Genomic DNA, 25,204 nt, shown 5'->3' on the forward strand with positions numbered 1-25,204 from the left:
GGCACTGAGGACCCGGGCAGGCTGCCCCTGTGGACACACGGGCACTGAGGACCCGGGCAGGCTAACCCCTGTGGACGCACGGGCACTGAGGACCCAGGCAGGCTTCTCCTGTGGACACACGGGCACTCTGGATGAAACTGTAATGGAAGAGAGAGCACCCACACGTAAGGTGCTTATCCAGAATGGATTTGGCTGGGAAAGGCACCTAAAGCCTTCCACATGACTGGTGCCACACAAGTTTCCACCAGTCTCTCAAATCCCACCAACTATGTCCTTGTTCAGCCTGGTTCCTTGGGGCACCCCACAGTACCCACTGTGAGCATTACAGGCACCACCAGCCACACCCACATCTGAGACCTGGGACCCACTTTTGTGCTCAGGGGCTAAAAAGTGGCTTGGCCAATTCTCCTAGCAGTGTTGGCAGGATGGCTGGGGCAATGCAGCCAGACCCCCAGGACGGTGCTGGCAGAGTCGGAGGAGCCAGCATTGGGGAGGCTGTGGGCCGAGTGAGGGGCAGTGTCTGGGGCTGGGTGGGGCAGCCAGGACAGGCAGAGCTGCCTTCCTGCTAAGGTGATACATGGGGGCCGGGGGAAGAAGGCTCCACAAAGTCCTCAGACCCCACCGCCCATGATCTGCACTGCCGCCTTCCTAATGTCACTCATCGGGGGTGAGCGAGGGGCTGCTCCAGCAGCATCCCACCCAGGAAGAGCAGGGGGACATGGGATGGGAGGAGAGGAGACCCTGGCCGCGGGGTGGTGTTTGTGGTCAGGCTTCCCTGCGGATGCAGTCTGGACAGCTGGCCCTCGAGCTGGCCCAGAGGGTCCTCCAGAGGCAGGTGGGCATCTGCCTGTGAACCCAGACAGTGGCCCCAGGAGCTGTCCCCTGAGGGGAACCGCACGCTCAGGACTCACAGGCCGTCTGTGGCCCCACTCCAGCTTTGGTCATCTCACTCCCCAGTCCTGCCTGAAGAATAGGAACCAGTTCGCTCTTTTCTCCCTAATCTCTGCTCTTACACCTGTTTTCCCGGTTCCAGCTCAGCCAGCGACACTCACAGAGCCATGGCTTACTGTCCCCGGGGACGCAAGGCCCTGGCATGGCAGGGAACTGTGCACTGTGGATTTCCAGGCAGCAAAGGCTTGCTTAGTCCTACTCACAGGCCTGCTCCTCATTTCAGAGCAGTGTTTGTTGAATGAATGTGCAACTGCATCTGCTCCAGAGGAGCTCAGGTAAAAGATACCAGTCGCACCTAACTGCAAAGGGCAGACGCTCTAAGTGAGGGAGAGAGGAGGGACACAAGAAGGGAGGCAGAAAGGGAGAGGCCTTCCTCTCTATGGGTCATCTTGGAAAGTGGGGCGTCATCCCGCCTCTGCACGTGGTCGAGTCCGGGTGCGGCTCTGGGGCGTAGTGCAGCCCGGGTCCGTCCCCAGTCCCAGCGCCCCAGCCCACCCGCGCGCTGAGCCGCTCGATTCCCTATAAGGCTCGGAACTGTGGCGCCCGACCCCGCCCCGCCCAGGCCCCGCCCCCTTTTCGGAGGACGATGAGGTAATGCGGCGCTGCCATTGGTCGCGGGGCGCAGGGGGCGGCGCTCCGGCGGCCGCCTGCTATATATTGGCCAGCCGCGGCGCGGCGGGGCAGTGGCGCTGGTGGACAGCTTCTCCTTGCGCTCCTTCTGCTCGGGTTCCGCACGGTCCCGGCTACAGTCCCGCTCTCCCGGAGCCCGCCGTCCTTCTCTCGGTTCCGGGGTCCTGTGCGCCCCCGCAGCGCCCCCGCAGGCCCGGCTGAAGCACCCCAGGACCAGGAGCAGCAGCGCGGTCCGGCGGGCGATGGCTCCCTGGCTCGGGCTAGTTGTGTTGCTGGGTAGCTGGAGCCTGGGGCCCTGGGGCGCCGAGGCATGCACGTGCTCGCCCAGCCACCCTCAGGACGCCTTCTGCAACTCCGACATTGGTGAGTGCCGGCTGCATTCTGAGTCCTTGTTGAGGCCGCCTTGGTAGGAGCTGCAGCCCTGCACGGGGCTGCAGACTCAGGATCCTGGGGTCTCCCTCTTCGGCTCTGGAGCCCTGTAGGCGGGACACAGGGGCGCTTGGAACTTGGGTCCTGAGGGTCTGGGTCGTTGAGGGGTGCCAATTCCCCCACTAACCAGGAGGATCCTTGTCTGAGCGCAGTGCATCTGCAGGGGGCAGGACCCGAGCCCAGGGCTGTGACACTCAGGGAGGGCTTGAAGTGTGTGGAGGGGTGAGCAGCGGAGACAGATTTGTTCCCTTAAGAGCAAAGATGACAAGGCTCACATCGTGGTGACAGTCCCCAGCTGGACTTTGTGTCTTGATGAGAGATGGGAGGTTCCAGCAGGATGTGTTCTGAACTGTTGGGGTCACTTGTGTTTGGAGGGTCGCTTGCTGTCCTCCCGCCCAGCTCATGAAGTGTGCACACAGTGGCCTTGTTTTGTGTGGCATGTTATCCTGTGTCCCTGCTGTGTATGGAGTACTGCCCTGCATCACTGCTAGTGGAGTGCTCGGTCCCATGTCCCTGCTGTGCGCACACAGGGCAGTTCTATGTCCCTACTGTGTATGGAGTGCTGTATGCACACTGGGAAGTTTTGAGTCCCTGCTGTGTGGGGTGCACAGTCCCGTGTCCTTGCTGTGCCTGGTGTGCAGCCCTGTGTACACCAGATGGCCCCACATTGCTGCCATGTGGGGTGCTGCCCCGAGTCCCCAGGGTGGCAGGTGAGACCCTGTGCACCCCCCCACCAGTGCCTCTGTGCCTCTGGAAGTGAAGAATGGAGTGAGTGTGTCCGAAGAGGCGTGTGTGGTACTGGCAGTGGGCACAGGGACTGGGGTTGGGAGGGGCATGGCCATGGGGTCCTGGTGGGGACCCAGTCAGTACAGCTGGCAGCCGAGGGTGTTTGTATGACTGGGTCACCCTTGGTGGTGAGGCTCCTGGGACTGCAGCCACATCCTTCCCTCCTGGGGATCTGTGGCCTGGGTAGGCAATGCTTGCCAGGCCCCTTCGGGTGGTGAGGAACCCTGGGAGGTTTCCTGCCCTCCCTTCCCAAGCACCTCCACCCCACCATGGCCGGCTCAGGCTGCTCAGTTCTGGTTCTGCTCTGAGTGCATTGGGCCAGAGGCAGCAGGTGGACCAGAGCCAGAGCCTGCTGTGCTCCAGCCTGGACTGGGTGTGTGCAGCTGGGGCCTCCCCGACCTGTTCTTGCTTTGGGGGCCCAGATTGGGACAGGAGCCTACAGACCCTGCTTCCCAGGCTTCTGCACTTGCCACCTGCTCCCTTTGCACTTTCTGTTTCTGCTGCAGGCTGGGCTGGTGCTGCTGCCGCTCCTCACTACCCTGCTAGTATTCAAGATCTGGGCTCTTTCCCCTTCAAGTTCCCAGAGAAAAGCTCAGGGACCAAGAGGTCCCGTAGCCCCAGGATGGTGTAGCAGTAAAGATCTGCAAAGAAGGGAAGCTCCGGTGTGGTGGCGCAGGCCCAAACTTGCTGGCTTGGGCTTGGTGCGCGGCACTGGAGCCCAGATGAGCTCATGCTTTTAAAAATGGGAGGTGCGGGTGTGGGCGCGGGCTTCTTGACCTCCTGCTGCTGCCCTAGCACTTGGCTGGCCAGTAGGTGGCTCCCGACTGGCCCGTGTGGGCCTTGGGGCTGGGCTGGCCTGGGTAGAAGTCTGCTGGTGAAGGCAGAGTGCCAGGGAGGTGCCCAAGCCCCATGGCCCTGCCCCCAGAGCAGAGCCCACTTTCCCCTTCCAGACCTTTTCTAGTGGCCCGTTGTGCACCAGGGAAAGGCTCGCGAGCCTGCCATGGCCCGCCCTCACCCACAGCTGTCTCCTTTTCCTGCCTTGTGGAGCCCCAGGCCAGGAGGAGTTACAGGAGTTTCCATGGCAACTCCAGCCCTGCACCCTAAAGTGTTTGGGAGAAGAATAAACTACAGGCCGGCGTATCAAACGCTTAGTGGGGCAGACCAGGGACTTGGCAGCAGCCACGAGGTCTGTGTCCTTTCCCTGGCCCTCACTGCCTCCGGACCCCCTGACAAAGCCCAACTCTGGGGCAGCCAGCGGGGGCTGGGAATGCAGGAGGCGTCTTGGCTCGGCAGAGCCTGCCCTGGCAGTGCCCAGCTGAGGAAGGAGGGCAGTGCCGAGAGCTTCCTGAAAGTGTGTGTGTGTGTGTGTGTGTGTGTGTGTGTGTGTGTGTGCATGCACATGATCGTGCATATGCTGCTTTCCAGAGGTGGGGTAGTAGAACAGAGTCTGGCTGTAGAATTAAGCTCCCTTGCAAGGAGTGGTGCCGGGAGCTCCGGGTGAGGCCTGTGCCAGCCCTGGAGATCAGCCCTGGGGGCCTTGAGCTGTTCTGACAGGGCCCATTGCCAGCGGATTCCTTCAGTATCAGATCAAGACTTGCGGTTTTAGTGGACAAGCCATTTTCAGGGAAACCAGACCCTTCTCTCTGCCACACAGCCATGCCCCGCCCTGGGCTCAGTGGCCAGAGGAAAGAGAATGATCAGAGTGGAGAGAGCCAGCCGCACGGATGGGGTACGGGGCATGTGAGGGACCCTGGAGTGAGGGGGCTGCCGCCAGGCTGAGGAAAGAACAGCTCCTCATGGGTGCTCCCCTCCTCCTGGCCTATGCCCATTTTTCAGATGGAAACAGCTGAGGCAGAGAAAGGGTCTGCATGCCAAGGCCACCCACTACTAAGGATGCGGCTGATGCCGGTCTCCGTCCCACAGCTGCTCAGAACCTTTCAGCTTTTGTTGGCCCAAGTCACCCAAGGCAGGAGAGCCTTTCCAGGACTGGGGAGAGCAGGTGCTTGCCTTGGAGATGCTTCGCTTTGTTTGGGAAGTTTATCTCAAAAATTTAAAGGAAGCCAAGATGGTCAGGGGTTTTAATGAAACAACGTCAGGGAGAAGAAATTATTACTATATTTTATAATAGAAACAGACAGGATACTGTAGTTGTTCTTGGGCTAGTAGAATAAGAGGCTCCCAAACCGTCTAACCTCCATAAAAACAATGACTCAGTGTGTCTCATAAGGCTGGGAAGAGTTTCAGCTCTCCCTCTGGATGCTTGGGAGCCCCCGGGGAGCTGCCCAGGCTGTGTACGGAGGAGTCCGGGAGGGCAGCAGGAGCAGGCCCCCGATGGGGGACGATGGGGACCCTGCTCACAGTTCTGCCTCTCTCCCAGTCCTGCGCTAGCAGAGCAGACTTGCGGAAGCGGCCTGGTGGAGGGCACTCTCTTTGTTTTGCAGGAACAGGAGGAAGTGTCCAGTGTGCCGCCAGACAGCATCAACAGGTTCATTAATTAAAAACAACAACATGGTTCTCTGTCATTTAGCTTTTCCCATTCCTGCCAGTGTGGACAGGGAGGCCCCTTCTGTGGCCTGTGTTGTGGCAGCTCCAGGGTGTCCTGGAGAGACAGAGTGGGCTCATGGAGGGGGCAGCTCTGCACCGGACCCTCCCTTGTGTGGTGGGACAGCTGTGTGGTCTGGTCCCCTGGTGCAAAAGGGCACTCATGATCAGAGTCCTCTTTGATGCTTTGTAACCACACCTCCGAAATGACCAGCTTGGGTGAACCTGCTCTCTGTCCACTCATGTGTGGCTGCCCACCCATCGCCTCATCCACCCGTGCGTTTCCCTGCATCTCTCTCCATCACCATTCCACAGCCCTTCGGGATCCCCACCTCTGTGTGGTTTCTTCTCCCAGGCGCTCCTCCACGTGCTTGCACACCAGGAGCCCACAGGGAATGTGCTTCTCCGGTGGACACGAGTAGTGCTTGACCGTGTGCGCTGCGATGCCATGCATGTGGCAGATTTACGCTCTGTGGCTTTGCTTCGCTGCACATCTGTAGCTCCCACAGGGCCATCATTTTTGAAAGTTCCTAACTGTACAGCGATTACTGTGTCAGGCATCATTCTAAGTCTTTAGCGTGCATTAACCCATTTGGTGCCCCAAATAGTTCTGAGAGACAGGAGTATTTCTACTTCAGGGCTACGGAAAGCAGGCCAAAGCAAGTGCCATTGTGAAGCACCAGAACCTTACATAGTCCCCGGTGCTCTGGCTTAAGTCGTGTCCAGCGAGCACGGCACACTTCCCGCGGCACTGCCCCGTGCAGGACATCACCAGGGCGCTGTCGCTCATGTACCAGGACAGCGTTGCTGCACCCTTGCGCTCTCCATATGGAGCCTGCCTTAGCCAGTTTCCTAGCGATGGGCTCTAGGCGTGTGGCAGCTTTCACGTCTTAGAGGTTCTGGAACACAATGTACAGTCTCCTTGTTCACGTGGACAAGCATTTCCTGTGGCCATTACGCCACTGGAGTTGTTACTGGATGCCGGGTCCGTGCCGTTTCCCGGGGTGGCTCCGGCTGTGCTGCCCCCAGAGTGGCTGTGCTAATGGTGTCCTTTTCAGGGTGCAGTGTGAAGGAATCATCATGCCCTCAGCCCGTGTTTCAGATACTTGGGATACTTCTCTCAGGTAGAAAAACAATTTGGAACTTTTATCGAATTTTCTGAGTTCTGTTTTCTCTTCTTGTTCACTCCTTTGTAAAAAGATACAAAGGAAGGACACGAAATTAGGGCTACTGAAACCAAGTTAGTGGGCCCCCTTTATAAGGAGAGAGGGGCTGTGCCACGGGATCTGCAGCCCCTGATCTGCTGCAGCTTGCAGGATTCAGCTGGAGATGTCTAGGGTTTTGCTTTTAATGTCAGCAGTGGGCCTTTTATCCTGTGGAGTTGTGTGGCCTCGAGGTCTCCCCAGATGTGGTGCCCTTCCCCATCTCCGCGCTGTTGTGTTTGGATCAGGGTGAGGGCAGCCAGAAGGACAAAGATGGATCCTGGGACAGGCAGGGCACCCAGCCAAGACTCTGGGGTCTGTCCTTGTGGGCACAGAGGTGTGGCAGGGAGAGAGCTCCTGGCCTGATCACAGCTCTTCAGTGGGCCCTTGGGCTAAGGTGTCATCCAGTGCTCTTACCAGAGCCACAAGGACCAGCCTGGGACTTCACCGCTGCCCGTCCCGAGCCAGCTCTTCACGTGCACACTCTGGCTCCCAGCCATGCTAAGCCCTTGGTTTTGAACACTGTAACTTCTCCGGGCCTCATTTGGTCTCATTTTCTTGTTCACTCCCTGGCACTGGTGCAGAAGAACAATCACACTTTACCCACATTTTAAACTCGATTCAAAACACCATTGCAATTGAAAGCCAGATTCTCAGAGGCTGCGTGGGAAATTCCCAGAGGGCGCCGTCGTTCCTGGGCTGACAGCCAGTTCTGGGCTGTGCCCCGCCCGGAGGGACGCACCTACCCCTCCGGAGGAGACACTTGCTTTGCTGTCTGTGTCCCTGGCTAAGCTGGTCCCAGCTTCCAGTGGACCCTGCTCGCCAGCACTCTCCCAGAGGAGCTGGTGGAGGCTCCTGACACCATTGTGCAGGAGGGCAGCGCACAGTCCTCTCGGTGTGACTCCTCTGCCACGTGCCAAGTGCTGTGCGGCTCTCCCCACCTGTGTGCTGGGACGTGGGGCTGCCCATCTCAGCTGCCCGATGGCCGCTTGCCCAAGGTCACACCAGTAAGGAGCAGCAGGCCCGGACCCTGCATTTGCTAGGCTGGAGCAGACCTATCTTCCCGCCCTGTCTCTGTGGACTGAGGCCAGAGCTGCTTAGTCTTGGGGACGTCCTACGCCCTTTGCAGCTCTCCGCCATGAACAACAGCGCCCACTCTATGTCCCTCAGTACGTTTATCTTTAAAGTTTTTCCACGGCCAGCACCCTGTTTCATTACTCTGGCCCTAGTTCTGGGAACCCTTGGGACGCTTGGCTGCACCCCTTACTCCCAACTTCTTACGCAGCATCTGGTTTCTAGCCTCCTAGGCACCAAGAAGCACTAGTTAAAAATTAACTTCCCCTTCAATGGCTGCTGTGTCTCAGAGCACTATGTGTCCCAACTTCACCGAGTTGAGTGATTATTTTCCCATTAAAGAACAAGTTAGGATAGAAACCTGCCAGTGCTGGACCCTTACTGTTGGGGGATCATCAGCCAGCACGCTAATTAAGTGCAGCTCAAAGCAAGGAAGCATGGTGCTTTCCTGACACGTGACCAGCAGCGCTTCCTGACGTGCTGGAAGGGCCCGCAGGCCCTCTGCGAGGCACAGCCCTTTGCCCCTCCACAGCCTGGTGCTTTAACTGTGCACCAGTTACCATCTCCGCCCTGCAGGCAAGGCCCTACACTGGCCACACTTGCCACCTGCCATGTTACACAGTCCCGGTGCTGGGGTCTGCTGCGGTGGGTGCCTGCCAGAGGAGATGACCCAGGCTCTTCTCTGTCAGGCCCTAGCAGGTGAAGTGTGGACTCTGGCTCGAGGACTCACTAAACACCACTGGACAGGAGCCCACAAGGTGCCTACCCCAGCCAGAGTGGACCAAGAGGTCTGCTTGCTGGGGTCCAGTGGAGCCCAGGGAGTCTGTCCTGATCTACCCAGAAGCCACCTGTAGGGCTGTGGGGGCAGGAAGGACATGCTGTGCTGCCTGATGCCCCCAACGCCAGGTCTGATCTGTATTCATATAACACTTGTCGCCCAGTCACGCCATGTGCAGTATTCCCAGGCCCAGCTTTGTGTGGAGGTGAAGAAAGGAGTGCAACAATTTGGTCTTGGAGAATACAAGGCTAAGCTCGGCGAGTGGTGGAGCAGAGCCTGGCAGGACAGCAGAGGATCTGGGGATAGAGGGGAGGACACCTGCGCTGAGCACCCAGACCAGAGCCCTCAGATGGCCCTGGCTGTGACTCCTGCCCTCCGGGCCTGCTCTGGCTGCTGGTATGAGGCCCAGGCTCAGGGTTGCCCCACAGTCCACAGAGAGGTGTGGATTCACCCAGGACTCTCAGGGCCTGGCTCTGGGATGAGGGGGAGGGCGACAAGTCTGGGATCACACTCCATGAAGCTGTGGCTTTAGCCTGGGCATGGAGCTGGGGCTGTGAGGAAGGGCTGCCTGCTGATCTAGCTTTGTTCTCCTGAAGAGAACACACCGCTGTCCATCTGGATGTGTGGCAACAGGCCGGAACTCTGCCCTGTCAGCTTCATGGCCTCAGTTGCCCAGTCTGTATAGTGGCCACGCTGGCTTGGTCCTGGTGGAAATGCTCAGTGTGGCGCTGGGGCGTGTGAGTGCGCCCTTAGCAGGTTATCTTCTACAGGGAGGAAAACGCAGTATGGATGGGGAGATCGTTCAGCGCCAGTGGTTTGACCCTGCCCCCACCCGAGGCCAACACTGTTGCCACAACGCCTCTTACAGAACAGACAGCACCAATGGTTTCCTGTGCTAATTTCATGGCCCTATTAATTCCAAATCCACTAGCTCTCATTTGAGGCCACAACATCCCAAGGAGAAAAGCCAGACAGGGTATTGTCCCCAGCTCGTGGGAATCCATACAGAGCATGGGTGTGGAACAGGGACTGACACCCACGTCTGGGCCAAGTCTCGTCCCACCCAGGGCTCTCTAGGCGGCTCCAGCACACTCCCCTCTGGTGGCAGGGGTGGGGCCAGGCGGCTCAGTGAAGGTGCACTGCACCTCGTGAGGGCCTCACCAGGGCTGGGAGGAGTGCGGTGGGGAGGACATCCGCCCCTGTTCTGGGACCCGAGGTCTTTGTTGCATTCTTCACTGACTCTTGAGTGGGCCCAGCGATAGCAGCTGCCTGGAGTGTGGGCCTCTTATCAGGGAAGTTGCAGGGTTGGCTCCAAGGGTGTGTTTGGGCTTTCTCATGTTACTGAATGCCTACCATCACCAAGGGTCTCTGGCTCTGCATTCCTTTGGAGAGGGTTCTCTACTTTAGCTGAGTAATTATGCCATTTCCACCATGACAGTCTTTAGGAGGCCCCTTGTTGGAAACTGGGGCTGTTAGCATCAGAGCCAGGACTGTTGTGGTTGTCAAAGTGGACAAGGACCCTTAGAACCAAACCCTTGGATGAGCTGAGACTCTGCGTCCATACCTGCGCCGCCACACAGGCGGTGGAGCTGCAGACTTGTTGGAAGGCTGGAATTGTGAGCTGAGGTCTCTGTAAGGTTGTCTTGGACCTCATTCATTAGTATGGCCACAAAAGCTGATGGGACAGAGGTGGGGGAATTGTGGTCACTTGGTCTGATCCACAGGCTCACTGACGAGAAGTCTGGCAGCGGCGGGTCTGTGGCTGAGCAGCTTCCCTTAACCGTCCAGCCCTTGTTCTGCTGAGGAGGGTTTGGGAGTCAGGTCAGATGTGTTCTGCTGAACAGCCACAATGCTGCTGCACAGGACAGGACAGAAACCTCTACGTTCCTGCAGCTGCTCTCTAATGGCCACACAGATGCCAGAAGTCTCTGAGGAGCTGACAGGCAGGTGATTCTGCAGTGCAGTGCTGAGGGTGTGGGCACCCTGGGAAAAGCCCAGGCCCGCAGCCCGCAAGGCTCAGGGTCCTTCTCTGATTTGTCCTCCCACATCTTCTGGACCAGGTCAGGAGTCTGGACAGTTGCAGGGCTGAGCAGCAGGCCCAAAGGCACTGCACACTGGCCCACTTGACTGTCGTCCTGCTGTGGGAGGTAAGTGGGCACCGACATGTGCTTTTGGTTCTGAGACAAACACAGTGATGACCAGACATAATGGGGCAGAAGACGTCATCTTCGCTGTGGGTCAGGGAGGCCACAGAGTGGTGGCAGTGGTGGCGAGCTGGAGAATTCTTGTCCCCGTGACAGGGACAGTTGCTGCCCAGCTCCTGGCCATGAGGTGGCCGTGTGGGCCCAGGGCCGCCAGGTTCCTGGTCTCTGATGGCAAGGCAGGAATCTAGATCTGCAGTTTGAAATCTTTTCATTTTAAAATGCCAGCACAAGGAATTAACACATGCACCACACAGACTCGTCCTTGGGCCTCAGTCAGGGGCACGGGTCATGCGTCTTGGGACCGGGAGTCCTTGGGATTCTCACATCTCTGAGTGAATCCGAACAGCAGCATTTTCAAGTGAAAAGATGCCACTTTCACCCTTGCGATTGCTCTCCCGCACTTCCTGAGGGCTCAGCGTAGTGCAGGTGGGCTAGTGCCTGCCAGCCCGTGGCTGGGCAAGTGCTCCTGTCTCACTTGTGCTGTGTGCCGTGTGCAGCAGGGCTGACCACCCTGTGGGGTCATGGGTGGTTTCGCTGAGGTGGTGGCAGTAGGATGCTGGGTCCCTTGCCTGGCACTGTTGGTGCCATCAGTGCCCTACGCTGCACTGTTAGGGTGCCGTTCTTGCCCGGTGCAGGCCCACCAGCTCCTCTGCTGAGGTCAGAGATCACAGAGGGCAGTGGTGTACAGTGTCCTAGCCTGTGCTGTACACGCACTGGGCTCTGAGTGGGAGGGTGTGGGGCCAATTCTCACACTGAGTACTGGCCAGCCCAGTGAGGAGCTGCTCCAACTGGCTACATCTTATGTTACATAGCAGCAATTACCTTGGACAACACACCCAGAGCCACCTCCTACCCTTTTCTAGTGGAGAAGATGGGGCAGCCCAGGACCCTGCAGGAGGGTCTAGAACTGGGTACCCTTGCAGCCCGGTTGACTGTGGGTGCCCAGGCTCCTTGTAGCCAGAGGAGGCTCTGGGCTTCCAGAAGTTAAAGGATGCAGGTACCTGGATCCTTAGCATCTGGGTCTCATTTGGTTTAACAAAGGGAACCCTAAATAGTTGGGATTCCTTCCTGTCTCCTTGAAGGAGGATTTCTTGTGGCTCAAAGAAGGGGACAGAAGTGGGGAGGGAGCTCAGATCAGTGCCTTTCAAAAGTCTACTGCAGGCCACAGACATAGTTTAAAACTTTCTCATAATCATATTTGAAAAGGGAAAAATAGGTGAAAGTAATTTCACTGCCAAACTTAGCCTACTATAACCAAAATATGAGAATTTTACCATGATTAAAAATTAGTGAGATTTTACATCCATTTTTGGAAGGTAGTACGTTTGTAGCTGGCCTGTCTCAGCTGGACAGTCGCATGTCACAGGACCCTGGCAACTGAGGTTGCTGACCGCTGTGTTACCAGGACGGTGCACAAGATGTCTTTGCCACCTCCTGCTTCTTTTGTCTGCTGCACCCTGATGTCACATTTGGGCCAAAGCCTAGGGACCACTGACAGCCTCACTCATGAGTTCTGGCCCTGTGGGCCCTGTGTGGGAAGCCCAAGTGTGGTGCTCAGGGGGAAGCAGTTGGATGGGGTTCTGTCACTGGACAGAGGAAACTGAGGCTTGGGGGGAGGCGCAAGTGAGCCAGAGAGCTAGAGGCAGGGAGAACAGTAATAAATAACACTCGATAGTGTTTAGCATTTGTTGACTCATTTTATAGGCCCCGGACTCCCACGCCTCCTCTACCACCGAGAGGTGGGCACTCATAGGTCTATGTGCACATGGAGGAATCGAGAGTTGGAAGCTAAGACATCGAGACGGCTAATATTTACCGATAGCTGTTCTAGGAGCTTTACACGCATGCGTGCACGCTCACACACACACACATACACACTCTCGCCACTGTTCTTCACTGTGCATCCCCATGTCAGGGTTGTCACTGTCACTGCCATCATCTTTAGAGTTCCCCTTGAAAGGCCAGGAGATGTGATGACTTGGCTAGCAGGTATCCAGTACCTGGTGGTGGGACACAGGCCCAGGTTCTGACCCCTCGCAGGTCCAGCCCAGGCCCTGTGCTGCACAGGGCTGGGGTCTGCTTCGTGCCCACGCGCCTTGCCATGGCTGATGCTCTACCTGGCTCTCTTTCCCTGGTCCCTGGCCTGTCTGCCTGTGAAACTTTGGGAGGGAAGGGCACAGGAGGCCCCAGGCTGCTGGACGACAGGTCCAGGCTGAGCGGCCCTCTCCTGGGCCTGGCTGGTTCCCAGGCTGCCTCACTCAGCAAGGCCGGATTCCTGCCAGGCAGAGTGGGGCGGAGGAACACTTGTCCATTCTGCCCGCTCGGTTGGGTGAGGCCAGCCTACGAGGCTGGAAAGTGGAATGTGTCTAATTGCAGGGGGAGGCAGAGAGGATCAACACTCTCTAAATAGACATCAGGAAACCAAGAATAGCCTTGCTGCCTGGAAATGAGTGGCTATTCCTGACATGAGCCGTCACACTTATTAGGTGCTCAATAAACGCAGGTGAAATGCAGAGGTAAACAAATATTGAAAATGGGTCATTGAAGGGGCATTTTGCCAGGAAAACGCTGTATGAAAAGGACTTTGGTGGGGTTATTTGAGTTTCTCCACAGGAGGTCTTTGCTGCTGGTGCTTGTCTGCTTTCTTGTCTTGAAACCCAGGCTGCTTGGGGCGGGCGGGCTCTGCTGCTCCCCACTGCTGGCGTGCAGCCTGCTCTCTTGCAGGGTAGAACGGTGAGAATGCCTTTCTTCTGCCCAGTCATCAGCGCTTCCCCCAGCACTGCAGATTCCTGTTCCTTTCGGATCCTGGAGCTATCAGGAGGCCAGGCCAGTCTGAACGCCAGGCTCCAGCATGTGTCCTGAAGGTGGCCTCACTGCTGGACTGTGAAGAAGAGGCGAAGTGGCCAGGCAAGCTGCTAGAACAGAGCCGTGTCCTGTCTGGAGGGAGGATCCCCCAAGACCATGCCCAGCCCCATGCTGGGGCCCTCTGAGAAGCTGTTCACCAGTGCAGGTCCTGCCCAGGCAGCCTCATTAGTTCTGAGTGGTCTCAAGGTTTTAGAACATGTGTGGCCAAGTTCTCCATGAAGCTTCTGGAAACCTGGCAGGAGATACTGCCCAGCTGAAGATTCTGAACGTGCCTTCTTCCCACCACCTGCCGCATGGCTGTCCCACAGGGAGGAAGATGTGGGCAAGGCTGCGTGATGCAGGGCAGCTGCCCGCTGGCCTCCAAGGGGCTGCAGACATAGGGAGCACAAGAGGAAAGCGGGTAGGCAGAGTGAGCTTCCAGCCAGCATCTGCTGGGTCAAGGACCTGTGCTCGGCTTTTGAAATCATGCTGTTTTGGTCAGCTTCCTGCCACTGTAACAAAATAGCTGAAACCACCAACTTAATGAAGGGGTGATTTTGGCTAAGAGTTTCAGAAGCCCAGGGCCTGCTGTGTGGGACCTGAGACAGCCTGGTCCCTCCTGGTGGGAGGTCTGGGTGGAGGAGGCCCACGGCGAGCCCCAGCCTTCGCAGTGTAGGTCTGTGGGGGCCCCAGGTCCACACTGAGCATGCTGTCCTGTCCACCAAAGGACTGTGGTGGAAGGGAAGTGTACCCTCGTATGCAGCTACTGTGAGCTGAAGGCCCAGGGCACAGTGGTGAGAGGATCCTGACTTTGGGGACATGGTAGCATGTCCCAGCCCTGGTCCTCGGCCATCTGAGCCTAGAGCTACCTCCCTGGTCTCTGCTGTCACTACCAGTCACTCCAGAGACAGGAACACACCTACAATATGATTAAAGCTAAATGTGCAGCTCGCGGGAGGCCCAAGCGTCTCCCCAGGGCACCTGCGATCCTTAGAAGGCTCATCTTGGGTACTCTGAGTTCCCTTCTGTGCCAGAGCACAGCAGCAACAAGCAGGAGAGCAAACAGCCTCCCGCCTCGGTGACAGCACTCCTGTGAGTCCACAGCCTCCCGCCTCAGTGACAGCGCTCCTGCGAGTCCAAGTTTCTGCCCTTCCCGGGCTACTTGAGGGTGCCAGGGTGGTAGCTGTTCCATGACTGCTTGGGCCATACAGAACTGGAGGTGGCCACCTGGAGTCCTCTCCCTTGGACACGGTGGGGTACAGCAAGGGTGGACACTGCCGCCCGTGTAAGAGCGCAGGGTGTGCACGTTTGTATCCAGGGAGTTGTGTCCAGCTGAGTGTGGGAGCTGCATGGTGGTGCCAAAAGGGGCTAGACTCCAAAGGACAGGCTGGCACCCTCTGCCTCCTCTGGGCACCCTGCCAGCTGCCTACCTTGGGACACTTGGTGCCACTCCTGAGCCATCTCGAGATCCTGACCAGACTGGCTCTGGGTATCAGGGTATGCCTGACAGGGAAGCAGTTGGGCTGAAGCCACTTCTGCCAGGGCTGGAGTGAGCTCGGTGGATGTGGTGGGCACAGGGCAGCAGGCAGGACTGAGATCCAGGAGAATCCAGGCTGGGTATGGATTCCTGTGGCGTCACCCAGCTCTGACACCAGGGCCCAGGCAGGCAGCAGATTCCGGGCCCCTGGGGTCACTGCTGCTCCCTGTTCCTTCCTAAGTCCCCACTTCCTGCCTCCTTCTTTTCTGACAGCGATATAAATAACCTGCGGCTGCACCCAGCTCCGTGAGGTGGAGAGGCAGGCACAGGGGCTGGAGGCGAGGCTGGGTCAGCGCAGGGTCTCTGGTGTGGGAGGAATTTTGTTTTCTTGCTCCTTTCATTAGGGAGTGATGCAGCCACTAAGCCAGTCCAGGGCAGTGCTCAGCGGCACCTGCCAGCCCCTGCCTGAGCTGCTGCAGAGTCCCTGGTGTGGCTGGAGAGAGGCTCAGAAGGAGGCATCTGGGGACAGCAGGGGACAGGCTACCATGCTTGGCAGGACTTGAGCCTGGCAGCCCAAACCTTCCAAGAGCTGTCTCTTCCATTCTGCCTTCCTCCTCACCGCCTGCCCGTGGCTGTTCTCGGGATACTAGAGGGCCTTTGGGCCTCGCTGTGCAGTCAGGTCCCAGTCATGTACAGGCAGCCGGCAGGGCCATCCCTGAGTAGAGCTGTGCAGCGCCTGCAGGCCCCGGGCCCTGGCCAAGCTCTCGACATTAACAGATGCACTGGTCACGGATGCCTTGGCCGTAGCTCCGCCAGGCTCCTTTCCTGCTGGGGACCTGCATTCCCACCTCACAGTGCCAGTCTGGCGCCTGAGGGGCATGCTCCACAGCCCCATCTTCTGCCTCACCTTTGGTCTCAGAAGCTCAGGATACAAGGAGGGGTCTAGCAACAGCCAGTGCCTTGATTTCCCCGCCTGGCCTCCTTCTCCGCCTGCGGCTCAAGCAGAGACCTCATCCATGGGCGTTTCCTGTGGAAATCTTCAGCATGGCTCCTCTCTTCCTTCCAAAGGGACCAGGGCCCTGAAGATGTCTTCTGTAGGGCAGACTGTGGCATGCTGGCCCTACCCAGCTGCCTTCATCTGACTCATAGAAAGGCACAAGGCTCGTGCTCTCTCACCAGTGCAAGCCCAGCCCTGGGCTGACTCTGGGCCTCTTTGGACGGGATCCGTGTGTGCTCTGCCGGCCACCCTTCATGCTGTAGGTCTGGCACCTCCTGGGGCCTGGCACTTCCCAGTTTGCAGCTGGGACTGACAGACCCCCAGCTCTTGGTGCTTTTACTTTCTAACCCCACTTGCTTTGGCGGTGAACTTTCACTCGGGTCACCTGCGGCTTTCCTGACGCACACTTAGTTGGAGCACCCTGCTCTGCAGCACGCTCTCCCAGAGTAGGCAAGAGCAGGAAGGGCACGAAGGACACCGGCAGGATCTGCACCTCCTCCAAGGGTGGTCTGGGTGGGGACTGGTGCCGGCAGGGCCTCGCACCTGTGGAAGCCAGAGCTGTGGATGCAGGTCCTGGGAAGAACAGGGAGCCACGGCTCAGCCCTGGAAGAGCAGTGCAGGTGGGTGGAGGAGGGGTTCAGCAGACTTCTCCAGGCAGTGCTAATTAATTCTCTCACTGCTTATTCTAGAGGTATTGATAGGGAGAGACGTGAATGAGCGTTGAGGTCCCGGAGCCACAGTGACCGATGTGAGATGCAGGAGCCCTTGGCGCTTCTGCTCCTGGCTCCCAGGTTCCTGGGCTGGCTGGCGCCGCAGTGCAAGAGGGAGAAGGTGATGCGCCCAGAGTGCAGCAGAGAGTGAAGCCCTGTGCCGCCCTCTGTGCAGGCAGGAGCAGATGCCCGTTCTCAGCCCTGGCTTTCCCTGCAGCGAGGTGTGAGGGGCCCGTGTAGAATGTAGGCCAGGAAGCTGGAGGAGATGGCTGCGGCAGCCAGGGAACCTGGGGCGTCAGACTGCAGGGGTCACAACGGCGTGCGCCCGCTCTCCAGGGATCGGTCTCCTGTGGCCACTGGGGTGTCCTTGTGCTATGCCAGCCACTCCAGGAGGCGTGCACGGCTCTCCGCGGAGGTGGAATCCCTCAAAATAGGCTTACCATGGGCAGGGCAGGGCAGGGCCCAAGTGCTGCACATAGGGTACAGGCATGACGGGGGACTGGGGAACGAGGTGCAGTCCTCTCCTGGGTCAGATGGCCGTTGGGGAGAAGAGCAGCGGGGTTGTGGGGTTCAATTTCCGGACCAAGTGCTGTCACTGCCCAGTAGCCTTCCTGTCACCATACTGCCTACTCAGTGGAGGGATACCTCTGGGAAGACAGCCAGCCAGGGAGGCCCAGGCCTTGGCTGCCCGTGCTGCCTGCCTCTGGCCGCCCTGTGAGAGGTAGGTCCTGGCCTGTGCCTGTCCCCTCCCAGCTCCCAGCAGCCAGCTAGCTGCGTGGGTGGGCGCTGCACGGATCTCAAGATAGTGTCCCACGTCTGGTGTGGTTGGGTCCTTCACCTCCACAGGGTGCTGATAGGAAGGCATCCAGGGCCCCTAAAACGCGCCTACACTTCAGTCACCAGTTATGCTTCAGAGAAACGGGCAGAGCCTAAACGCTGCCCAGCACCTGCTTTGCCTGGTGCACTGAGGCGGGGCCTAAGGGAGGCAGTCCTGCTGGGTCTCTGGGGGAGGGGCCCCTGAGGCCTGGTAAAGCAGGTATGTGAGAAAGGGGCAGGGACTTGACAGGTGGACATGGGACCACCTAGTGCTGCGCGACATGGTTATGTCCACACATGCTCAGGAAAAGCCCGTGTCTGTGTGCCAAACAGCAACACTAGCTATCTCTGGACATGGGGCTTTGGGTGATCTTAGCTTTGGCTGGTATTTCCCGGGAAATCGAGCTTCACAACAGTAACACGTGATTTTGATAATCAGATAAAAGAACAATGGTGGGAAAGCCAAGGCCTCCGCAGCTGCCCTGTGCCAGGACAGGGCTCTGTCCATGCTGGGAAGCTGCCACGGCCCGCCCTTCCCGGGCGCTGCCTCTGGCTCCCAGGGGCTCCGACATCCTGGGCTGGGCTCAGCTGCTTTTGGGCCCATCACACCCCTGTGAATGTTGCTGTGGGTCGTGGGTGTGGTGGGTTCCCTTGGCCTCTATCCTGAACTGCAGGGCCAGATGTGTGCCTGGGAGCTGCTAGAAGGAGTCAGGGAGCCCAGGGGCAGTGGGCCCTCTCACTCTGGCCTGGAAGTAGCTAGCCAGCACACTAGAGGTGGTGGAAGTCTGGGGTGGCAAGGAGATGTATCACAAGGAGCCTGGGGGCGGCAGAGCAGGGAGCGACTCTCAGGGGCCAGTGAGGCCACAAGGGGCTGGAAGGGGACCCTCTGGGTTGCACTGTAAGGCAATTTCCAATGGCCCCCGTGGTCCCGAGCAGCCTGCTGGAGCCCCATCTCCACACCTGTGAACTGAGCAGGAGGTGCTCGTGTCTCCAGGTCTTCTGACACCTACAGGTGTCAGGGGAGTGATGCAAGGGCTCAGGAAGTGGGGGTGCAGCGGTGTCAGTGTCTGCAGAGGCAGAACCCCTCAGCTTCCCTCACAACCACCTCAGGGTAACTCTGCTTGCTCTGCCCTGGGCCTGGGCTATGCTGTTTTGCAGCCTCAGAGGGGGCAGTGGGGTCCTAGGGTGCAGTGTGCACAGCATTAGACGGTCTCATGCTGTGTTCTCATGCCAACGCTGGCACCAGCTGAGACACGGCTCACACGGGGGGGGGGGCATTAAAAACCACAAATATACATATGCATGTGTGTATCCCCCACAATAAAAACAGATTTTCCATGCCAAACACAAGCACTGGATTCAGCTGACCAGGGCTTGTGCTGACTGCAGATTCCCTATGCACAATGAAAGGAAGTGACTCTTGTCACCTGGAGTGGGTCTCAGTGTGGCTTCCTCCAGGAGAGCCCTGGGGGCCACTTCCCTGCTCTCTGTGTAGCTCTCTGGCTTTGGGGCAGGGTTGGAGGCAGATGCTTTTGACTGTTGGGTGGAGGAGGTGGTGCTGTATTCACACTCTGAGTGCAGGGCTGCTCCGTACCTGGCCGCATACTAACACCACGCTGGTGGGGAGAGGGTGTCTAGGAGGAGCTCGAGGGAGAGAGGCCTTGTCTGGGAGGTGGCCCTGGTGTCTGTCATGCAGCACTGCTGCTTTGGCTCCTGGGCACCCACCCACCTTAGGACACATCCTTGGACCTTGCCACTTTGAAATGGCAGCTGGGTCCAGCGAGGTTGCTGTGGTCCACGACTGGGCAGACAGGATTTCTTTCAGGCGTGGCCACCAGCAGGCCTCTGTGGGTCAGGACCTGGGCTGCCTGCAGGAGCACATGGGGAGGCAGGGGTCAGCTCAGGGGGGCCTGAGAGCTGGGGTCTATCCTGTTTCAGCTGTGCTGGGCTCCACACTGAGACATGTGCAGGAGACCCCGATGGGGCACAGGCTCTGCTCGCTGGACCCAGTAACTTCCAAATGACGGGTTTAAAAACTCCTGACTCCTAGATCCAGAGGAAGTTATCAGGTGGGGATGCCTCAGAGTACACATATGCATACACATATGTGCTTATATAGATGCACCTAGAAAGTTACATGTATGTAAGCATATGCATGTACCAACACAAACATGTATGTTTATCACAGACCTGTTTACAAAGGGTTCTACATCTGTGCAGTTGCAAACATTCAGCCGTTCAAAAGGGATGAGGCCACACGACAGGAGGGAATGTACTTGGAGTGAGAGAGTCCAGCACACCCCCACTGGGCCCTGTGTGACTGCTAGGCAGGGCAACGCACCCTCCAGCTCGTACCAGTGCCAGGACAAACCTCGAGGTAGCCACTGTGCAGTGGGCACACAGGCTGTTTGAAACCTTCTTTTATGGTTTTACCTCCTTGCCTCCATCCTGTCTTCAACCAAGCTCTGTTATACTGTCTCTATAAAAGGGAAATAGGGTAGAGAAGGTGCTGAACAGCTTGTAGGAACTGCGGCAGAGTGGATTGCTGATCTCCTATTATCAATCCTGAGAAATGCCAGTCACTCTGTCCCTAGCATAGAGAGCAAGCAGGTGAAATCCAGAAGTGACACTCGGTCCTTTCTTAAAGATACTCCCTCCCTGTCATCCTGCTAATTGTTCTCGGCTCTGAATCCCCTGGCAGGAATGAGATGTACCGCATGTCTCCCAGTCACTGCACTGTGCCTGTTCAGGGCAAGCTCCTCTCCCAAAGGTGACGAGAGCCCGGTGCCTCCCCACTGCATGTCCCACCCCACCCCCAACAACGGTTCATGTTGTCATGGCCCCTGAGGGGACTTAGAAGCTGAGGTCTGTGCTCAGGGCACAGGGTGGGGGCCCTCGGGCTCATGGCGCTTGGCTCTTGCCGATCTTTACCGGCTAGGGGCCGCTCTGAGACGCCCAACAAGCCCCAGCTCCCACTCAACCCACGCCTGTTGCGAAGGCAGGGATGAGCACCCACCGGTGTTCGTGGGGACGGTCAGGCTCTCCATGGGGCTGTGTTGGCCCACCCTGCACAGTGGTACCTTGGGGATGCAGAGCTAGGTGTGGCCTAGGGCAGGAGGTCAGCGTGTGGATCCTTGCGGGCCTGGATCTGCCTTCTTACGTCTGGCTGGGGGCCTCATCCCAGCTCACCTGGTGCCAGCCCGGCAGGCTTCTCCTGGCATGAGAGGCTTGAGGGGCTGACATGTCCCCAGCTTTGCTGCTGGGCCTGTCTGGGCGTCAAGTGTCTCACGACAGCCCTGAGCACTGGGCAGGGACTGTGGTAACACCCTCACCTTCATCTTAGCACCCCTGTCGTCTGCTTCTCCAAAAAGTGCCAGTGTTTGCTTTTAAAATTTCAGCCTCCCCTCAGCAATTCCTGCTCAAAGCCCTGTATGGCTTGTCATCTCCTTATCAAATTCAACAAGCTCTGTGGGATCTGGCCTCTGTCCCCTGGCTTTGCTCTGGCCACACACTCCTACTTGTCCCTTGTGTGCTCCAGGATTCCAGTTGGTCTGTGGCATGACCTTCGAACTTGTCCTCCACCCCTGAAACACCCTATCCCAGCTACTCACCGGGGCTCTTTTATGAATCCTAACTCAGTGTCACCTTGCAGAGGGATCATCCTTGTCCAGCCCACTGCTGACTGTCCCCCTTCCTCCTGACTCCTAGTAGTGCACGGGGTCTGTTTGCTGTCTGTCCTTCTCCTTCACTGCTGCCTAAGCCCATCAGAGTCCAGACCTTGCTCGTCTTACTCACTGCCTGCAAGACCTCTGGAGCTCTCCCTCTAGCCAGTGCACTAGAGAACGCGTGCCCAGGGGTAGAGGGAGTCTGGGCTTGCACGGGTTAACTGTCTGAGCTGGTTACCCCTGGCCAGTGCCACGCTGGGCTGGCACTCAGCTGCTGGCTTCCAGCTCCGGTGGCTGGCACTCAAGCAGGAGGGCCCTCTGGTGCCGCCTGGGGGAGGGCAGCACCGAGGCCAGCACTTTTCTGTGCACGCTGCAGCTTGTGAGCGGAGGGCACCCAGGGAGGAAGGCCAAACTCGAAGAAGCCTGCGGGCGACCCCTCCAAGCCACAGGCACTGGGGACGCAGGTCCTGGGCTTGGACTGTGAAGCTCGGGCCACTCCAGAAGCTAAGAGGGCCAGGCCTCTGGGCCTTGGTGTTCACGGAGCCTGGGATACCAGCCCTGGTTCTATGGCTGTCACAGCTCCTGTCCTTCCAGTGTCCAGCTCATCTGTGTACCGCTGGGACCAGGAAGGACCCTGGCCTAGCTGGGGAGGCAGTCCTAGAGGATAAGTGCACTCTGGCTGTCGCATCAGCATCCCCTCCAAAAAGCTGTGATGGGACCTGGGGTGAGCTGCTCCCCTCATCCCGAAGGCAAGTGGGGCCACTACTTCTTCCTGCTGTGGGCTTGCTCTTGGCACAGGCCGGGCTGGTGCTGGCAGCAGCTCTCCTCCCATGTGTCCTGCTGAAGCAGGGAAGGACCAAGGGGTTTGCTCCGATTAGCTCAGCCCCCAGCCCGGCTGGGAGGTGTGACAGAGGACAGGAAGTGCCCTGTGGTCAGAGCCCCATTTTGTGATCACGCCTGCTGGAGCAGTGGACAGCTCCCGGCTCTGTTTCTGGGGTCCAGAGAGTGCTGTGATGCTGACTGGGCAGGGGGTGGAGGAGGGCACTGTCCCTTTGCCCAGCGAGCTCCCAGTGGTCACCTCATCACTGCAGAGCCAGAAGGGCAAGCACACGCCCCCACCTGGAGGGTACCGGAGGCCCCGTGCACCTCCACCTCATCAGGAGGGGCCTGGTTCCCATCAGATCCAAAGGGACTAGGCTGGGCCTCCCACGGAGTGCTGGCCACCGGCTTGCCTCTCTTCTGCAGAGCTGTGCAGGGCACCTTGGGGTGCCTTCCCATGCCTGTGTCTGGAAGCCAGGTCCCACGCTCCTGACATGCCCCAACACGCCACCTGAAGTTAGCATCTCTAGGGCCACTTTCTTCCCTGTCCTGGGCTCTGGGTGTTCATGCCACTTGGGTGGGTGCCAGTCCCTGTCCCTCGCTTCAGCCTGACCTGAAATGGAAATGCGCAGAGTGGACAAGTGGGGCAGTGCAGGCGGGCGGGCGGGCGGGCGTTCAGCAGTGGGACGCAGCCCCACCAGGCCTGGCCAGACTCTGCAGTTCCTTTTCTCTCTTCTTGGACTTGCCTTCGCCTCGCCTCTGCCTGGGAAAAGGCCTCTCCCACAGCAACCCCTGTGGCTGCTCCCAAGAGGGCACAGGAGTGTGTGAGCACAGGGCAGAGCCCCTTTTGGGCTGTGGGCATCTCGGGTCACACACCCTCAGGGCCAGAAGCACCTCATTTCGAAGTGAGGCAAGGTAGTCAGTTTACCCCAGAGAGAAGCCAGAGCCAAGATGGTGCCCACTCTGGTTCTGGCTGCCTGCTTCTCTGGCCCTCACCCACAGGGGCTGATGCAGAACTGGACTGGCAGAGACCCGGAGTGAGTCCCCTCAGCTGAGGTCCTGTTCAGCTGGGCGGTGGGAAGAGGAATTCCCGCTGGAAAACCCCAGAGGGATCCACAGCCTGCAGGCCAGTGCCTGCCAGCCACTGTGTTCCTGCCCCAGTCATCCTGTCACAGGACTCGAGGGCACCGCCCTAAACTGCTTCCCTGGGGCCCTGAAAGGTGTTTCCTGCAGGTCTCAGGCACTGCTCAGAATTGGCCTGGAACATCGTGAGCTGCCCTCCTCGGCCTGCACAGGATTTTGTTTGTGTTTGCTATTAAAAAAAATTCTTTCCCAACCAAAGGCATGTGGGTGGGGAGGAGCAGGGAAATGAAGGTTATAAATATTGACCCAGTGAGAAGTATTAAATATTCCTTCTGTTTCAAAAATAGCAACTTCCGTGGCCGGCTGCAGTCAGCGGGTTTGGGGGTGGGGTGGATGCTGACCACGAAGGCAGCCCTTCCGTCCATCCTGGGGAAGGACGTGGAGCTGAGGCTGGGAGCAAGGCGCTGCCTCCTGCTTTCAAGAATAGCTTTCCTGAGGAGCTCCCACCGTGCTGAGAGCGAGGGTGGGCTCCCTGATGTCCCTGTCCTCTCCCATAGGGCACTGGAATGGGAGTGGCAGTCACTTCAAGTGATGGGGGAAGGAAGGCACACAGCCTGTTAGGGCAGTGTCCGTCCAGGACTCAAGGTCAGGCAGCGTGGCGAGTGTCAGCTTCATGGCCAAGGCAGCTCCCACTTGATATGGGGCTGCTGCAGGCCGAGTCTCCTGGAGGTGCCTTCCTGGAGCACTGCCAGTCCCTAGGGCGGACACAGGTGGCTGGTGGAGGGATAATGGCCTCCTCAGTGCGAAACACAGAGGCTCAAGAGCAGAAAGTCCCACGTGATGTCCCGCCCAGCGCCTGCACCCTGCACCCCAGCCCCAAAGGCCCAGTCTTGCCTGCATTTTGACTGGTAACGTCTTTGTTAGACTGCTGGTCTGGGAAACAGATGTTGCTGGCAAGGAGAGGAGAGGGAGAAGAGGGCTGGCAGAGCAGACTGGTGCCTGCCGAGACAGGTGAGGGAGGGTGGTCTAGCCAGGCAAGGACCTGCCGTCGTCGGACCTGCTGTGTGCTTAAGCAGCACACAGCCCACCACCCAGACATGGCTGCCTGCAGGGGTGCCGCTGCAGATGCGGGTGTGGACCAGGTGGGCCACCTCCCCACTTGTTTCTGTCCCCAGCCTTGACGTCAAATTGCCCAATGAGACAGCCTTTACACAGGGCCACAGGAGGCCACTTAGGTGTCCTAATCCTGTGCTTAGGCTTGACCGCTCCTTAGAAATGCCCCTGTAGAGTGCAAGGACTCTTGCCTGATTTGGAAATGAAAGCTCACAGTGAATGAGCCGCAGGCCCTGGAGTTGTGGGGAGCTCCGCGTGCCTGGCCCAGCTTCAACTCAGAAGAAAGGACTCGGAAGGAGCCGAGTTGTTAACTCACACAGAAAAAGATGGAGGGGCTAGAGGAGGAATCTACCCAGGGTCTCTGCAGCGACTCTGCTTCCGACCCCGTCGCCCTCTGTCTCCACACTCAGGCTATTTAGGGGAGCAGGTGGAGGTACTTACTGACTCATCTCAGAAGCTGGGAAGCAGAGTACATTTTGCTAAATATTGGGGATGCTTTTTACCGAGTGGGTACTCTGAGCTCCTGGTTTTTACTGAACATGGTAAGGCTTTAAGTTGAAAAGCCACCAGTTCCTCTAGAATCGGGAAGGAATGTCTCTCTCCACGTCTGCCCTCAGCACTGATCCTGGGAATTTGCATCCAGTCCTGCCAGCTCGATGCAAGAGCTCAGGGATGGGAACCAGACTGAGGTAGGGAGGGACCAGGACCATGATGAGCAGGAACCCTCATCCCAGATGATCTCGAGGGCTGGGCCAGTGCTCTCTGTATGCCCTGCCTTGTGTCATCCCAGGCTGCCAGGAAGCTGGGAGGAGCCCAGGAGAGGGTCCTGCTGGTAAAGAATAGATCAAAGGAGACGGACGGGCTGGTCCGGGACAGCAACACCTGCACGCTAGGCCTGAGCCCTGGGGTGGGCTGGGCAGTGGAACTCAGGGGGGTTCCTGCAAGGGACCCGACACCGCTGCCTTTAGGCTGTGCCAAGGGGTGCTCTTCGTGCAGGGTTACATGCGTGCTCCGAGAGGTGTGGCCAGGATGCCTGGGGTGCCACAGAGCGTGCCGCCGAGTCCCCTTCCTCCGTAAGGACCCGG

At 58.4% G+C, this 25,204-nt stretch overlaps 2 protein-coding genes across 2 annotated transcripts in view; one reads left to right on the forward strand and one right to left on the reverse strand.

Annotated features, from left to right (window-relative positions):
• Syn3 (synapsin III) overlaps positions 1 to 25,204 on the reverse strand; it is a 317,531-nt gene that overhangs the window by 153,589 nt on the left and 138,738 nt on the right. The gene's annotated exons all lie outside the window — the stretch shown is intronic.
• Timp3 (TIMP metallopeptidase inhibitor 3) overlaps positions 1,625 to 25,204 on the forward strand; it is a 40,982-nt gene continuing 17,402 nt past the window's right edge. Inside the window, exon 1 of the mRNA XM_004623868.2 lies at positions 1,625 to 1,944. Coding sequence (XP_004623925.1) covers positions 1,824 to 1,944 — 121 coding nt within the window. The 5' untranslated portion in view covers positions 1,625 to 1,823. The remainder of the gene's footprint in view (positions 1,945 to 25,204) is intronic.

This window comes from Octodon degus, unplaced genomic scaffold, assembly GCF_000260255.1.
Source record: "Octodon degus isolate 3935 unplaced genomic scaffold, OctDeg1.0 scaffold00004, whole genome shotgun sequence".
Taxonomy (NCBI): domain Eukaryota; kingdom Metazoa; phylum Chordata; class Mammalia; order Rodentia; family Octodontidae; genus Octodon; species Octodon degus.